Source organism: Oncorhynchus mykiss, chromosome 25 (genome assembly GCF_013265735.2).
Source record: "Oncorhynchus mykiss isolate Arlee chromosome 25, USDA_OmykA_1.1, whole genome shotgun sequence".
Classification (NCBI taxonomy): domain Eukaryota; kingdom Metazoa; phylum Chordata; class Actinopteri; order Salmoniformes; family Salmonidae; genus Oncorhynchus; species Oncorhynchus mykiss.
In genome coordinates, this window is record NC_048589.1 from 20,318,723 (window position 1) to 20,337,116 (window position 18,394).

Sequence of the window (18,394 nt, forward strand, 5' to 3'; positions counted from 1 at the left end):
TTGGAATATGCTTGTTAAAGATCTTGCAAGCTATGGTAATGTTTCTGTAATAAACATATGGATTACAGAGCTTGATATTCCTGTAAATTTGCCAGTGGCACACTGGGCCAATGCCAAGTCCAAAGCTCCATGACGTAATTTCAATAGAGGTGATTTTCTCTTTCATTTGCGGGCTGAGCAAGTAGCCAAACTTTAACTTGGCAATATCATATTTAAAATCAAATGTTATTTGTCACATTCGCTGAATATTACCGTGAAATGCTTAGTTACAAGCCCTTAAACAACAATGCAGTTCAAGAAATAGAGTTAAGAAAATATTTACTAAAGTAAAAAAAAAATTAAAAAAACAATAACGAGGCTATATACAGGGGGTACCGGTCCCGAGTCAATGTAAGGGGGTACAGGTTAGTCATGGTAATTTTACATGTAGGCAGGGGTAAAGTGACTATGCATAGATAATAAACAGCGAGTAGCAGCAGCGTAAATAGTCCGGGTGGCCACTTGATTTTCATGCTCAATTGTTCAGCAGTTTTGTGGCTTGGGGGTAGAAGCTGTTAAGGCGCCTTTTGGTCCTATACTTGGCGCTCCGGTATCACTTGCCATAAGGTAGTGGAGAGAACAGTCTATGACTTGGGTGACTGGAGTGTTTGACAATTTTTTGGGCCTTCCTCTGACACCGCCTAGTATATAGGTATTGGACGGCAGGAAGCTTGGCCCCAGTGATGTACTGGGCCGTATGCAGTACCCTCAGTAGCGTCTTACGGTAAAATGCCGGAGCCGTATGCAGTACCCTCAGTAGCGTCTTACGGTAAAATGCCGGATCTGGGGACCCATGCCAAATCTTTTCAGTCTCCTGAGGGGGGAAAGGTGTTCTCGTCCCCTCTCCACGACTGTCTCGGTGTGTTTGGACCATGATAGTTCATTGGTGATGTGGACACCAAGGAACTTGAAGCTCTCGACCCACTCCACTACAGCCCTGTCAATGTGGCCTGTTAGGCCCGCCTTTTCCTGTAGTCCACGATCAGCTCCTTTGTCTTGCTCACATTGAGGGAGAGGTTGTTGTCCTGGCACCACACTGCCAGGTCTCTGACCTCCTCCCTATAGGCTGTCTCACCGTTGTCGGTGATCAGGACTATCACTGTTGTGTCGTCAGCAAACTTAATGATGGTGTTGTAATCATGTTTGCCCACACAGTCGTGGGTGAACAGGGAGTACAGGAGGGGACTAAGCACGCACACCTGAGGGGCCCCACTGTTGAGGATCAGCATGGCAGATGTGTTGTTGCCTACCCTTACCACGTTGGGGCGGCCCATCAGGAAGTTGGGGCGGCCCATCAGGGACCTTAGCTAAGTTATGAGCTTTGTGGGCACTATGGTGTTGAACGCTGAGCTGTAGTCAATGAACAGCATTCTCACATAGGTGTTCCTTTTATCCAGGTGGGAAAGGGCAGTGTGGAGTGCTATTGCGTTTGCGTCATCTGTGGATCTGTTGGGGTGGTATGCGAATTGGAGTGGGTCTAGGGTTTCCGGGATGATGGTGCTGACATGAGCCATGACCAGTCTTTCAAAGCACTTCATGGCTACCGAGGTGAACACTATATCATTTTAGCTTTTTAGTAAATAAACATTCAATTAAGATTGGTGTGGTACGAATTCATTAGTGGGACCCGGGTCCGTGCAGATTCACGCTCTATACGAATGTATTAGTGGGACCCGGGTCCGAGCAGATTCACGCTCCATACGAATTCATTAGTGGGACCCGGGTCCGCGCAGATTCACGCTCTATACGAATTCATTAGTGGGACCCGGGTCCGCGCAGATTCACGCTCTATACGAATTCATTAGTGGGACCCGGGTCCGCGCAGATTCACGCTCTATACGAATTCATTAGTGCGACCCGGGTCCGCGCAGATTCACGCTCTATACGAATTCATTAGTGGGACCCGGGTCCGTGCAGATTCACGCTCTATACGAATTCATTATTGGGACCCGGGTCCGTGCAGATTCACGCTCTATACGAATTCATTAGTGGGACCCAGGTCCGTGCAGATTCACGCTCTATACGAATTCATTAGTGGGACCCGGGTCCGTGCAGATTCACGCTCTATACGAATTCATTAGTGGGACCCTTGTCCGTGCAGATTCACGCTCTATACGAATTCATTAGTGGGACCCGGGTCCGTGCAGATTCACGCTCTACACGACGTTCAGAACGAGATTGTTCGAGGCAACTGGTTAATTAGCGGCTGTTGTAAAATCGATATTCTGATATTCTTTGAGTTAATTTGGGAAATAGAAACTCAATAAAAACTAGTTTTCCCATGGTGCCCCAGGTTAATGAGTTAATAATTGCTTGATTCAGTTAATCACGTAATTAGAAACTTGTAATCATTCGATGAGCAACAGTCGTCACATTAACTAATACAACGTCACGACAAGTGGCTTCTGTCTGGCCACTCTTCCATAAAGGCCTGATTGGTAGAGTGCTGCAGAGATGGTTGTCCTTCTTGAAGGTTCTCCCATCTCCACAGAGTAACTCTGGAGCTCTGTTAGAGTGACCATCGGGTTCTTGGTCACCTTCCTGACCAAGGCCCTTCTCCTGCAATTGCTCAGTTTGGCCGGGCGGCCAGCTCTAGGAAGAGTCTCAGTGGTTTCAAACTTCTTCCATTTAAGAATAATGGAGGCCACTGTGTTCTTGCGGACCTTCAATACTGCAGGCATTTTTTGGTACCCTTCCCCAGATTGTACCTCAACACAATCTCAGCGCTCTACGGACAATTCCTTCGACCTCGTGGCTTGGTTTCTGACACGCACTGTCAACTGTGGGACCTTATATAGACAGGTGTGTGCCTTTCCAAATCATGTCCAAATCAAATTAATTTACCACAGGTGGACTCCAATCAAGTTGTAGAAACAGCTCAAGGATCATCAATGGAAACAGGGTGCACCTGAGCTTAATTTCGAGTCTCATAGCAAAGGGCCTGTATACTTATGCAAATAAGGTATTTCTGTTTTTATTTTTATAAAATTTGCAAAAATGTCTAAAAACCTGTTTTTGCTTTGTCATTAAAGGGTATTGTGTGTAGAGTGATAAGGAAACATTTTTATTTAATCAATTTAAGAATAAGGCTACAAAACGTGGAAAAGGTGACGGGGTCTGAGTACTGTACTGAGTACTGATGCACTGTATGTTGAGCCCTGGACTGCAATGATACATTTACAGTAGCTGTACTGCTAGACATCATGTGTCACTACAGAGGAGTGAGCTTTAATAAATCTAATTTATTTATAAAGCCCTTTTTACATCAGCCAATGAAACCCAGCCTAAAACCCCAAACAGCAAGCAATGCAGAAGCACATGTCATAGTTATATATCACATGTAATAGTTAGGCTAGTGCCGTGGCAGCATCCTCACCAGTAATAACCCAGTATCTACCTAACATAGGCTCAAGACTCACACGGAGGTCAAACTCATTTCAATATAAAGCATGCAGTGCTTAATAATGTAGGCCTATTGAATGTCACTAAAGACGCTTGAAATCAATAATACATTTTAGTCTGATGACCAGGTCTTCAGACTGTTTTCTTCACAGATTCCATTACAACTACATGCAAGTGATCTAAGGTGCACTGAAAGTGCATTCTAATTTGTTGCCAAAGAGTTTAGTCTTCTAATGACATTTGAATTCAGGAATAGATTAAGACTAGACCGTGAACTTCTTGGCCTAATCTACTGTGGAAGTACTGACTACTGGAGGTGCCAGGCTATTTAAGTGCCAAATTCATCACATTTAAATACACCAAATAAACCAGGCTTAATTTAGATTGCACTGTAAGCTCCAGTGAACTAACTTTACCCACATATTGATGCTTTACACAGTATATTTAGCTATACCTGTTCTTCATTAAGCATAATAAGGCAGTGTTACAGTGTTTATGACGGTTGCATAGAATTACAAATTAGAACTCTTAGAATTTAATAGGATCTCTGCGGTTTCCATTATGATCGAGTTTAAACATTGACATATATGTATTACTCATCCCAGTAACGCTGCTTTCTACAACTAGAAGGACATGTAACCAACCCAATCAGAACCGCCACTTACTCTTGCTCGTCCTCTGAGGAGGACTCGGAATCCTCTTTATCCCAGATCACTGCTGGCATTTCCACCACAGTGAAGAGGGAAGTACCTCCTGATTAAATCTGCTTTGAGTCAGGTATCGATCTGGGGTTATGACTGTGGTCATCTCCAGTTCTCACCGTCTACTGTTGAAATATCAGTCTAGTTAAAACATAGCACATTATTAATACTGAATAATAAATTGTCTGCAATTGAGAGGACCCATATTATATAAATAATGTTCATGCATAAATTATGAGTCTGTCCATATCAGCGCTGCCCAGCAACAAACGTAATCATAGGAGGTCACACCATGCATTGAAAATGAAACATATTTTGCGTGTTGCTATGTTTTTTTATATACACTACCGGTCAACATTTTTAGAACTACTCACTCATTCGAGAGTTTTTCTTTATTGGTACTATTATCTGACCGCAAGGCACTACAGAGGGTAGTGCCTATGGCCCAGTACATCACTGGGGCTAAGCTGCCTGCCATCCAGGACATCTACACCAGGCGGTGTCAGAGGAAGGCCCTAAAAATTGTCAAAGACCCCAGCCACCCCAGTCATAGACTGTTCTCTCTACTGCCGCATGGCAAATGGTAACGGAGTGTCAAGTCTAGGACAAAAAGGCTTCTCAACAGCTTTCACCCCCAAGCCATAAGACTCCTGAACAGGTAATCAAATGGCTACCCAGGCCATTTGCATTGTGTGCCCCCCCCAATCCCCCTTTTACGCTGCTGCTACTCTCTGTTAATCATATATACATAGTCACTTTAACTATACATTCATGTACATACTACCTCAATTGGGCCGAACAACCAGTGCTCCCGCACATTGGCTAACCGGGCTATCTGCATTGAGAAATTACAGTCCATCATTACTTTAAGACATGAAGGTCAGTCAATACGGAACATTTCAGTGCAGTCACAAAAACCATCAAGCGCTATGATGAAACTGGCTCTCATGAGGACCGCCACAGGAATGGAAGACCCAGAGTTACCTCTGCTGCAGAGGATAAGTTCATTAGAGTGACCAGCCTCAGAAATTGCAGCCCAAATAAATGCTTCACAGAGTTCAAGTAACAGACACATCTCAACATCAACTGTTCAGAGGAGACTGAGTGAATCAGGCCTTCATGGTCGAATTGCTATAAAGAAACCACTACAAAAAGGACACCAATAAGAAGAACAGACTTGCTTGGACCAAGAAACACGATGTGGTGTGGAGTCCAAATTGGAGATGTTTGGTTCCAACCGCTGGGTCTTTCTGAGACGCAGTATGGGTGAACGGATCATCTCCGCATGTGTGGTTCCCACAGTAAAGCATGGAGGAGGAGGTGTTATGGTGTGGGGGTGCTTTGCTGGTGACACTGTCAGTGATTTTTTTTTATTCAAGGCACACTTAACCAGCATGGCTACCACAGCACTCTGGTTTGGGATTAGTGTGACTATCACTTGTTTTTCAACAGGACAATGACCCAACACACCTCCAGGCTGTGTAAGGGCTGTTTGACCAAGAAGGAGAGTGATGGAGTGCTGCATCAGATGACCTGGCCTCCACAACCACGCGTGATTGATGAGACCATAGGGCCTCATTTACACCCTACCTGACTAACTAATGCTGTAGAGAAAGAGAGAGATGGGTGAAGTTAAACTAGCCAGGTTAATTGGAAATGGTAGATTTCTAATATTTTGTGGAAGCCAGGCTCAGCAAGGGAAGATTCTGGAAATGGAAAAGCGTAATGGGAAGAAGATTAAGTCATGCACCTGGTGTTTTTGCTAGGTTGACCTGGGGGGGGGGGGGGTCATCACTGTGTCACGCTGGATAATGATAGGAGACAAGCGCATACGTCATTTTTTTATTTATTTCTCCACCCAAACAAAAGAGCGAGGTGTAAACCCCTAAACAATACATGGGACAGGACCTGTAAAACATGTGCATAATAACACGTGGCGTGGAAGACGATACAACAGCACAGGTACTCACAAGACCAACAGACATGGTAACAATAACCCACAAGGACAACAGGGAACAGAGGGCACACGTGTGTGTGTGTGTGTGTGTGTGTGTGTGTGTGTGTGTGTGTGTGTGTGTGTGTGTGTGTGTGCGTGCGTGTGTGTGTGCGTGCGTGTGTGTGCGTGTGTGCGTGTGCGTGTGCGTGTGTGTGTGTGTGTGTGTGTGTGTGAGTGAGTGAGTGAGTGAGTGAGAGATATAAGGTGTGTTTTGTTTTGAAAATCATTTATAGCGGATGTGAAAGATAGGTTCCTTGTGTTTCCAAAACCGATACATTTTCAACGTTCAGAGCGTCAGACCCTCCCATAACACACACAACTCCCCCGACCCGAAGATGCTGTCATCAATGGGCGCAAAAGCAGTTAGTGTCTATGAATGGGGTACTGTAGAGTCTATTCATCCTTCATCCACAAAACGGCACCTCTGACCATTGGCATTATGGCACCTCTCATTGTGGCGAGTAAGTACTGCAGCTCTATAATCCCATCTGATCAAATAGTGAGCTTGTTTTGTTATAACCAGTAACAACACAGTGTTAGTAAATCATCAAACTACCAGGTACAGAATGTGCATCGCTCAACAACATTTTTCATCTGATATAATTTGCTCAGAGCTTGTGCTGCTGGTGTCTGTTCTGCAGAGGAAACCCCATTCCATCCTCTCACCTCTCCAGGTTTCTCTATCATGGGAATGCTGATTGGGTTCCAGTGTGTTCCAGAGCCTCAGGAGGAGGTGGCTGCACAGCATAAGAAGCAGAACTGATTCCAAGCTACAGAAAACTTTTGTTATACATTGTGCCATTTAGCCCAGCAATAGAGAGAGCTGTATGTTTCTTCTCTTGAATAATGAGTGGCCTATTTACTATACTGTATGTACACAAAGACAAGTCCAATGGCTTTAAGCTTTTAAGAGGGGGTATACAATAACTGGAATTTATTTTGCAGGTCATTTGTACCTGTCCTACGTGATTTGTACCTGTGCTAGGATATACTAGAGTTTGGCTACAGCTGTTTCACTCTTGCATGGACAATTGAACAGGGATTGTCGATCAATGTTTCAGCATGTACAGTAATGATACATAAATGTACAGTGATGATTTTATGTATGTTAATAATGGTTTGATTAATGTGTGGTAGGGTTGACTGGATTTGGAATTGTTTTATGTAAATGAACAATTTGGTGTGAGTGCCATGTAGTGCCTGAGTGCCTGAATGGATTCTCTCAACATTGGGCCTTTGTCTTGATTTCTAAACTGCTCAGTGATGGTTTCTGTATGTTACTGGATTTTGTGTGTGGTATAACACATCCATTGATAAAATAACAGCCTTTTTTTTAAATGTTTTTTTTTTTACATTTAGTTCACCAGATTACCATGTACAATTGTTCACAACTGACACTTTGTCCAAACAACATCTACAAACATTTTTACAAAACTAGAATTATGTTGTTCATTACTGAGTATGAGAAATAGTAAAAAATGACATCACCATTTGATGTATATAAAATGATCCTTCAAAAAAAAAAGAAAGCTGATGAAACACTGCACTATGGGATTTCATCTTAAATCTCACCATTAACATGAAGTATGGCATGAAAGAGTTCTCAGTAACAAATATACAGACCAAAATAATCATACATACAACATACAGAACTAGCCTACCTTGTGCAAAATGACAAATCCATTGGATTGTCTGTCTCGTCACGCTAATGATTTTGTGCTCACATTGTTATCATTGCGTTTTAGGCTCTAAAACAAATCAATGTAGAGCATTAAATACAATAGTTATTCTAAGAATGTGGTTAAAGCATACTCAGGCACAGTATCAGCCCTATTCACCATTATCAGTAGTACTCACAAGTATCTCTGTGATCCTATTTGGCAGATAGCAATCTCAAAATCATGTTAAACCCCTAGGTGAGTTGGCTTGACTGAACCTCTGAACAGACTGCCATTCAACTGAAACCACTGAGTCTGTAGTCTACCTTTAACTATCATTCCAAAAATACAACAGTTACATTAATACACTTAGCAATGTTAAGTTTGGTTACGGTATAGTATTGGTCAAATGTCAGGAAACAAAAAGCACAATACTGCTCATATCAGGATGCACAGACATCAACATTTACATGATTTAGATTGGAGACAAAGGTAAAGAAAATGAAAAGATGAACCGTTCGTAGCGTACTCTCAAAAAGTGACACTTAAATATGAATTAACAGGTCATTAAACTTGAAATACTTCCGGTTGTGCCTGACAATCAAACTCGTTATCTGTCGAGTAATTTGCTAGAGGGAGAACATGTGAGGTTCCACGTGAGTTCCTCTACGTGGCTTGAGTAGATCTGGGGAGCCAGTTGTGCTAGGCAGTAGAAATAGCAGTCACTGGAACTAAAGCCAGAGCAGGGTGTCCATGCCCCAGCCTACAGTACATTCCTGGGCTCTGACTTCCTCAGTGGAGTCCTCCATGTCATAGTTTCAATTAAGTAGTAATTACATGTTCATCCAAATTCATCACTTGTGCATGTGCTCACCTTCACATTTGTAAAGGGAAAGCAGCATGCTTTTTACTGTGTGTACTGTATCTGTTTGTGTGTACATCCTTTGGTAGTTTTCAAACATGTCAGTGTGTGCTGGGCTGTCTTCTCACACCTGTCCAACTGGAATTCCTCCTTATACCTTGACCTCCTTCAGTGTAGCTGGCGGTGAGATGCCTTCCTGTTTCTGTCGAATCAAAACATTACTATTAGAAATCAGATTTTCCTCATGATGTTCCAATATTATATATTACTACATGTACTATGTTAAAACTTTAAATTGTGTTATTTCTATTGAGGTGGAGCTTACTAACAATGGAACATCTTATTGGGTCTCAATATTTATAAACTAAGCACATTTTATTTAACCCTTATTTTACCAGGTAAGTTGACTGAGAACACATTCTCATTTACTGCAACGACCAGGGGAACAGTTACAGGGGAGGAATGAGCCAATTGGAAGCTGGGGATGGTATGAGGGCCAGATTGGGAATTTATCCAGGACACCGGGATTAACACCCCTACTATTACGATAAGTGCCACAGTGACCACAGAGTTGGAACACATGTTTAACGTCCCATCCAAAAGCGTCACCGGGCAATGTCCCCAATCACTGCACTGGGGGATTGGGATATATTTGTTTTAGACCAGAGGAAAAAGTGCCTCCTACTGGCCTTCCAACACCACTTCCAGTAGCATCTGGCCTACCATCCAGAGACCAACCAGGACCAACCCTGCTTAGCTTCATAGACAAGCCAGCAGTGGGATGCAGGGTGGTATGCTGATGGTGTAAATTAGACAAACAGGCACTTAAGTAACTTGGTTTCACTAGAATGTATTTAGGTTATCAAAACAATATGTGTTTTACAGGTAATGTATACACTTATGATTATCTTTCTCTGGAAAACAGAAAAAGCTGATTGATTCCCCTGACCCTTGTTGTAAGGTACCAAAACATTTTCTCAGGGGTTTATTAGCTAATACTTAAACAGGAAGTTAAAAGCTCTCTGCCACACATACAATCATCACCATTTTGTTTTCCAACCAGCTCATATAGTAGGGCTTTGCTTTGAGAAGGATGATCAACCGAAGGACAAATAGTTCAAAGCACTAATATTACACTCAAGCTGCAAGTGGCATACTTCTACAAAGCTTCAGCATGATCACTTCATTTCCAACAATATTTTACAGAACTTCAGTTCCTCAGTCGCTGCTTAGCTGACAGAAAATGTGTCTTACTGATTATTGTAATTGAAGCACAGTACCCTATCCAGATATTAACTCCCAACCCTGCTTGGAGACTCCTTATGCTTGACCAATCCCTGTCATCTGCTTTGGCAAGTCCCACATGGCATTCTCAATCCAAGTTACTGCTCTTACTGCTCTTTTCACAGAAAGAGCAGGTGTCATGTGTTTCTTTAAGACCTTTCACCCTGCTGAAGTGGGTTACAGGCTACAGCATTTAGAAAAGGTTTAATGTGTAAAGATTGAGTGAATTTAGTGTTTTATGTCTATCTTTCAATTGGAATTCTCAACACATCCCCAATAGGAGTGCTCTTTATGATTGCATTTTGTACTGTACAGCACTTTGCATGTGTGAAATAAGATTCAAAGACTTGATACCTGTACCTTGGCAGGTGTGTGTTTGGGTTTTAGTGAATGTCAGGATTGCTGCTCCTGTGATCTGCTGGGTGTTGTGGCCCCGTAGTCCTGTATCCGAGACGGGGAGTCTGCAGCCTGGAACAACGACTAGGGAATCACGCACAAGAGGGGCAAGAGGGCTCCTCCACCATCCCTATCACCATAATCCCTCTGCCCTTTCCAGACCCTCCCATAACACCTTCTTTTAACTCCAGCAGTCCACCTGCCTCTAGAGAGAGCCTTCTCTTAATGAGGACTCTTCTGAGGATGGAAAGGATATGACATAAAGCTGGAGTGGAATTGTAAAGGATTATGGATTAAACAGTCAAATTGAGCAATATGGTCTTTTTACTCTTCAGACGCTATAAAAAAAAAATTCTAAGCTATATTTTCAACTAATACAATGCTACCTACTGTGACTAACAAGCATTCCATTTTCAACATCGAATTTAAAAAAAATGGAGAGAAAATTCTTGAATTCTCTTGGCACTGTTACTGGAGACAAGGGACATTGCACTGGTTTTAAATATTAAGAGAAGTATTGATGGGATTATTGTAGTATTCCATAAATGAAGTGAGTAAAGCTCCCAACCTGCATTGAGATAAAATAAGTGATAGCGATAGAAAGAATAGTCGCTGAGCAGAGTGCATTTGTTAGGCATGAAAGTCTTGTTAATGATTTAAAGTTGACCTTCAACAGCTGAACATCACTGGCCAATGGTGAGTTGAACCTGAAGTTAATTATGAATCTATTATATGATTAAAGCAAAAAAAAATACAGAATTACATTCTCTTGTGTGAGCAAGCCATTGGTATATGATTTATTTTTTGCTGCCAAGTGAGAGTAATTGAAAAAGTAAAAGTGCTGTATTTTTTACTACAGCCTATTGTACACTCTTATGATGAATATACTCCCGAGTGGCGCAGCGGTCTAAGGCACTGCATCTCAGTGCTAGAGGTGTCACTACAGACCCTGGTTTGATCCCGGGATGTATCGTGATCGGCAGTCCCATAGGGCGATGCACAGTTGGCCCAGCGTCGTCCGGGTTAGGGGAGGGTTTGGCCGGGGTCGGCAGTCATGGTAAAATACGAATTTGTTCTTAACTGACTTGCCTAGTTAAATAAAAGGTGGCTGGATCATTGTAGTTCTATACTCCAGATAAACCACAATGATATTTCACCCTGATATTGTGTGATACCTGTAGATTCCTACAACTCTGCAGCCATAACAATCTGTGACAAAAGGTACAGCATCTTTGTCATGCATGTTGCATGTCGAACGAAACAGAAACTTCTCAAGCATGTTTTTGTATCAAACACCAGCAAGGCATGTAATCAAATACAGCTAATCAGAGAGCTGACAGCGGGTGCAGAGTCATGTTTTCAGAGAGCTGACAGCAGGTGCAGAGTCATGTTTTCAGAGAGCTGACAGCGGGTGCAGAGTCATGTTTTCAGAAACAGCTGGGTTGTTTTCAGAGAGCTGACAGCGGGTGTAAAGTCATGTTTTCAGAGAGCTGACAGCAGGTGCAGAGTCATGTTTTCAGAGAGCTGACAGCGGGTGCAGAGTCATGTTTTCAGAGAGCTGACAGCGGGTGCAGAGTCATGTTTTCAGAAACAGCTGGGTTGTTTTCAGAGAGCTGACAGCGGGTGCAGAGTCATGTTTTCAGAGAGCTGACAGCGGGTGCAAAGTCATGTTTTCAGAGAGCTGACAGCGGGTGCAAAGTCATGTTTTCAGAGAGCTGACAGCGGGTGCAAAGTCATGTTTTCAGAGAGCTGACAGCGGGTGCAAAGTCATGTTTTCAGAGAGCTGACAGCGGGTGCAAAGTCATGTTTTCAGAGAGCTGACAGCGGGTGCAAAGTCATGTTTTCAGAGAGCTGACAGCGGGTGCAAAGTCATGTTTTCAGAGAGCTGACAGCGGGTGCAAAGTCATGTTTTCAGAGAGCTGACAGCGGGTGCAAAGTCATGTTTTCAGAGAGCTGACAGCGGGTGCAAAGTCATGTTTTCAGAAACAGCTGGGTTGTTCTCAGAGAGCTGACAGCGGGTGCAAAGTCATGTTTTCAAAAACAGCTGGGTTGTTCTCAGAGAGCTGACAGCGGGTGCAAAGTCATGTTTTCAGAAACAGCTGGGTTGTTTTCAGAGAGCTGACAGCAGGTGCAAAGTCATGTTTTCAGAAACAGCTGGGTTGTTCTCAGAGAGCTGACAGGGGGTGCAGAGTCATGTTTTCAGAGAGCTGACAGCGGGTGCAAAGTCATGTTTTCAGAGAGCTGACAGCGGGTGCAAAGTCATGTTTTCAGAAACAGCTGGGTTGTTTTTAGAGAGCTGACAGCGGGTGCAAAGTAATGTTTTCAGAAACAGCTGGGTTGTTTTCAGAGAGCTGAGGAAAAGCACGGTGGTGTCTGATGCTTGTGACCCCTGTGTCCACTCCACAGCAAACAAGAGGAACCCACACCAGAGAAGCAGCCAGACAGCCAGCATACCACCCTGCATACCACTGCTGGCTTGCTTCTGAAGCTAAGCAGGGATGGTCCTGGTCAGTCCTTGGATGGGAGACCAGATGCTGCTGGAAGTGGTGTTGGAGGGCCAGTAGGAGGCACTCTTTCCACTGGTCTTAAAAAATATCCCAATGCCCCAGGGCAGTGATTGGGGACACTGCCCTGTGTAGGGTGCCGTCTCTCAGATGGGACGTTAAACAGGTGTCCTGACTCTCTGAGGTCATTAAAGATCCCATGGCACTTATCGTAAGAGTAGGGGTGTTAACCCCGGTGGCTAAATTCCCAATCGGGCCCTCAAACCATCACAGTCACCTAATAATCCCCAGTTTACAATTGGCTCATTCATCCTCCCTCCTCTCCCCTGTAACTATTCCCCAGGTTGTTGCTGCAAATGAGAACGTGTCTCAGTCAACTTACCTGGTAAACTAACGAATAAATAAATAAAATAAACAAAAATAGTCCATTGAATGGAGCAACAGCCAGGGGCAGTATCCAACACATCACATCCCTTTTAACTGGAACGCAGAGATCCTACCGCTGACACCAAATAGCAGAAACGGATATACTTACACTTGCCGCCTGTGTCTCAGCCAGATGGTTGGCCTTTTGCCGTCGGAGGTCAGACTTGATGAATGCTGTGACATATAGATGAGAGCGGTAAGGCACTACTCAGAAACATATTCAGAAATGCATGGGTCATATATAGTATTGATGTTCAGGAATGTATAGCCTCGGAAACTATGTTGGAAATGTACTACTGTATGTAGAAAATGTGTTAACGTTTTCCTGTGAAGAGAAATCATGGTCACTATGACCCACTAGAGGGCATCATTACTCCAGGATGAATCCTAGATAAGGCTGTTACGCAAAATCTGTGAAACTGACTGCGATTATCTGAGGAGTCATGCGTTCCTACAGCCCCATATAATGTGGATCACATAACAGGACACTGTGCTTCACTATGACAACTGCAGGCAGATGAGTCCAAAGTTCAATCTACCATAAAGCTGTTCTGTTATTGCAAAATAGGGCTATAATGTGTGTAGGGGTTAAGCAAACTACCTGTCATAATAGTGCCTATGAGGAGGAAGACACAGAGAAAGATGTTCCCAGCGAACGTTCCAAAGTGCTCTATGATCTTCCCTTGACCGATGGTGAATATGATCCCAAATATCTGGAAGAATGAGGGGAGTGAACATGAGAGTTGATCATCTCTAAACACAATCAAGTTTCAAGTTTTAATGTCACATGCACAAGTACAGTGAAATGCCTTTCTTGCAAGCTGTAACCCCAACAATGTAATACTAAAAATAACAAGGTTGAACAAAAAAAATAACACGAGTCAGTTCCAGTACCATATTTACAATGTGCAGGGATACTGGATGGATAGAGGTAGATATGTATAGGGGTAAGGTGAGGTGACTAGGCATCAGGATATATGATAAACAGAGTAGCAGCAGCATATCTGATGAGTGTATGTGAGTGGGTGTGTAGAGTTGGTATGAAATGTAAAGGTATGTGCATATTATGGAGAGAGCGTATGCATGTGTGTTGAAGTATCAGTGTGCATAGAGTGCAAAAATAAGAATAAAATACGAAGGTCAACTCAGATGTTATGTGTAACCATTTTGTTAGCTATTTAGTTAGCTACAGTGCCTTGCGAAAGTATTCGGCCCCCTTGAACTTTGCGACCTTTTGCCACATTTCAGGCTTCAAACATTAAGACATAAAACTGTATTTTTTTGTGAAGAATCAACAACAAGTGGGACACAATCATGAAGTGGAAAGACATTTATTGGATATTTCAAACTTTTTTAACAAATCAAAAACTGAAAAATTGGGCGTGCAAAATTATTCAGCCCCCTTAAGTTAATACTTTGTAGCGCCACCTTTTGCTGCGATTACAGCTGTAAGTTGCTTGGGGTATGTCTCTATCAGTTTTGCACATCGAGAGACTGACATTTTTTCCCAATCCTCCTTGCAAAACAGCTCGAGCTCAGTGAGGTTGGATGGAGAGCATTTGAACAGCAGTTTTCAGTTCTTTCCACAGATTCTCGATTGGATTCAGGTCTGGACTTTGACTTGGCCATTCTAACACCTGGATATGTTTATTTTTGAACCATTCCATTGTAGATTTTGCACAGTGCTCCTTGGGATGTTTAAAGCTTGGGAAATCTTTTTGTATCCAAATCCGGCTTTAAACTTCTTCACAACAGTATCTCGGACCTGACTGGTGTGTTCCTTGTTCTTCATGATGCTCTCTGCACTTTTAACGGACCTCTGAGACTATCACAGTGCAGGTGCATTTATACGGAGACTTGATTACACACAGGTGGATTGTATTTATCATCGTTAGTCATTTAGGTCAACATTGGATCATTCAGAGATCCTCACTGAACTTCTGGAGAGAGTTTGCTGCACTGAAAGTAAAGGGGCTGAATAATTTTGCACGCCCAATTTTTCAGTTTTTGATTTGTTAAAAAAAGTTTGAAATATCCAATAAATGTCGTTCCACTTCATGATTGTGTCCCACTTGTTGTTGATTCTTCACAAAAAAATACAGTTTTATATCTTTATGTTTGAAGCCTGAAATGTGCCAAAAGGTCGCAAAGTTCAAGGGGGCCGAATACTTTCGCAAGGCACTGTATTTAGCAGTCTTATAGCTTGGGGATAGAAGCTGTTCAGTAGCCTATTGGTGTCAGACTTGATGCACCGGTACCGCTTGCTGTGCATATGCAGAGAGAACCTTCTATGGCTTGGGTGGTTGGAGTCTAACTTTTTTCCGGGCCTTCCTTTCACACAGCCTAAAATAGAGGTCCTGGATGGCAGGGAGCTCGGCCCCAGTAATGTACTGGGTTGTCCATGCGGTCGAGGGCGGTGCTATTGCCATACCAAGCTGTGATACAGCCAGTCAAGATGCTCTCAATGGTACAGCTGTAGAACTTAGAAGATTTGAGGGCCCATGCCGCGCCTTCTTCACAACTGTGTGTGGACCATTTTAAGTTGAGTGATTTGGTCACTTTAAGCTCTCGATCTGCTCCACTGCAGTCCCATTCAGGTGGATTACAGACTGGACTCACATCGGCCTTGGAGAGCGAGACCACCCAATCTTCTGGGTCGGTGACAGCCCTCACACCCGGGACTATGTTGTTATTGTCAAAGCGTACATAAAATGCATTAGGTTCATACATAGACTTCATGCATACAACAAACCTAGATGTACTATTTCAATGGTGAATATTATCCCAAAGTATGATCCCTGTTACCTGAGCTGAACAGTTGAGCAGGCCTGAGGAGGTGCCCTCACACTCTGGGAAGGTCAGCTCCACAGCAAACTCAAAGCCAAGCGGTAGGTACCCGGTCATGAAGAACCTGAAGACATGAGGTTTTCCAGTGTTGTTTTTACTCAAACTAAAAGAGCAGCACTTAACATTTCATGCCTGCTGAGAGAAATAAAACATCTCCTCTGAGGGCATTACTCTAGCAGACCCTTTAAAACCTTCAGCTCTTGTTCATCTCCTTTATACATCAGTTAACAAATAATAAAATACTTATTCAACTCCAGAGGAAAATAATTAATGTTGCACATAATCATGGGCTTTTCTCCCACTACACTTGACCTTAAACAGTCTTAACTACTAAACATTTTAAGATATTGTCTGCCTTTTCCCACAGAGTGGCTGTTTAAAGAGCAAGGAGGCAGTTTGCAATGTAAATAGCATGCAGTGCTCCTGTGGTGTGACCAGGGCAGGAAACCTAGTCCACCCCACATTACAACTGACATGCTAAAGGTGGAATAGCTAGCAAATGCAAATCATTCACAAACATCATTGTGTGTGGTCACAGTGTTTGGTCACTCTTACCCAAGAGCCCCCGATGTTACAAACACCACCCATAGGTGGCCTAAGTTGAGGGTGAAGGCATAGACCACCATTCCCACGAAGGACAGAAGATATACAGCCAGGGTAGTCTGTCTGGGGAGAGAGGAAAATAATCATATATGTTTGTTTTTCCTGGATTTTGCCTGTATGAAATGTACTGTATGCTTGTGTAAATAGAAATGTACTAACTATATTTTAATAAGCAGTTTGATTTGCTGCATTGCTCCCGGACACGTCAACATTCCATATGGGATTTGAATGAGTCTGCAATGTATTCATCTTATCTGGATGTTGCTTTTACATAAGTTTCACAAAGCACTTCAGAACAGTCCCAGTCCTCAACAATCTGTGGTAGGCCTACATACAGCACCAGTAACCCGTCCAGGTTCTGAACTAGCATGCAGAACTGTTCAGTAAGGCTGGCTGTGGCTCCACTGTCAACCCCTCCAATCCCATCCTCTATGAGAGGAAAAACAAGATTCCTGACCATCTAAGACCCCCTTATTAAAACTGGCACATTCTGGCCTACACCAACAGGCTTACTATGGTGAAGCTCTTCCTGTACAACCACGCATGAAACATTGCTCCACTCAGCTATTGTTGTTAATACAACTTCGTCCTTTGTCTCTCACACACATGGAGGTATGAGGAAGGGAGCATCAATAACAGAAATCTGGGTTGACTGCTTTGGCTCGATTTACTCAGATGTCATGTGAAGAATTTGGAGAAACAATTTTCCCCCTCATAACATGTGTTATATATCCCTTTCATACTAAGATGAAAAGTTGCCAACTTTACCATGCCGTCAACTTCTATCACATGTTCTTTATATTTGAAAGGTATTGCGGTAACAAAGCCTGGACTTTTGTTTCCACCAACCAAGGTAGTCATGAATGCGGTGTTATGCTTAAGTCTCGCTAACAGTATAAAACGTTGACTTTTATCTTATAAAAAGTTTTAAATAATAAACATTCTATTGTTGTCAGACATCAGACTTATCAAAGCTTCACAGAAATGCTTTTAATGCATGTATTCTCTCCATGTAAATGTATGTAGTTCTGTCCTGTTCTTGTCTGTTGTCACAGAAAGTCATGGGGAAACACATTGTATCTGCCATTGCATCTTTTTTTCTTGGCTTTGAGAGCTACATTTTTAAAGCCCTTATATCTAGCTCCTAAATGATGGGTTAATATGCATACCTTTCTAACTTAGCCTACTAGCGATTTGAAGTTTATCTGTCTTCAGCCAAAATAACTGGCGGGGAGTTTGAAAGGAGAGAAAGCGTGAGATGGTGTGATCACATGGTGATTATACATGTACTGCAGTATTAGGCCTAATATTTAGCCAACAAATGAGTTCATATGGATGAGCTTCTTCAGCTACATATAGCCCCTCTTTTCCAAGCCTCTCGACTATTCCTCTTCTCCTGGAATCGCAAAAGCTACAGGCTACAATATCTTGTTGGACATTAAATGTTGAGCATGTTTTGCTACGATTAGTCCTACGATTAGATAACTGTCTGCTGGGGATGAAGCAGGAGTTTGGGGGCTAGGTTTGCAGGTAAACACGTGGTACTGCCACTGCTGTTGTTATAGCATTCCCTGATGTGTAGAGTTGTGTAATGCCTGCAATTGAACGACATAGTTGATTCATTGTTTGTTCATGATCTGGTCAGGTGTTTGATGAATGGCTGCTCTGTGGTGAGA

The 18,394-nt window shown here is 42.9% G+C and overlaps 1 protein-coding gene across 2 annotated transcripts in view; it reads right to left on the reverse strand.

Moving 5' to 3' along the window:
- Positions 1-7,474: 7,474 nt before the first annotated feature.
- LOC110505546 (feline leukemia virus subgroup C receptor-related protein 2) overlaps positions 7,475-18,394 on the reverse strand; it is a 30,881-nt gene continuing 19,961 nt past the window's right edge. The window contains exons 6-11 of one of the 2 annotated variants that reach the window (XM_021584840.2): positions 16,671-16,781; positions 16,074-16,179; positions 13,870-13,981; positions 13,378-13,442; positions 10,303-10,410; positions 7,475-8,860 (exon numbers count right to left, since the gene is read on the reverse strand). In XM_021584840.2, the coding sequence (XP_021440515.2) occupies positions 10,336-10,410; positions 13,378-13,442; positions 13,870-13,981; positions 16,074-16,179; positions 16,671-16,781 (469 nt within the window). In that variant the 3' untranslated portion in view covers positions 7,475-8,860; positions 10,303-10,335. The remainder of the gene's footprint in view (positions 8,861-10,302; positions 10,411-13,377; positions 13,443-13,869; positions 13,982-16,073; positions 16,180-16,670; positions 16,782-18,394) is intronic. The other variant, XM_021584841.2, reaches the window with a different exon arrangement.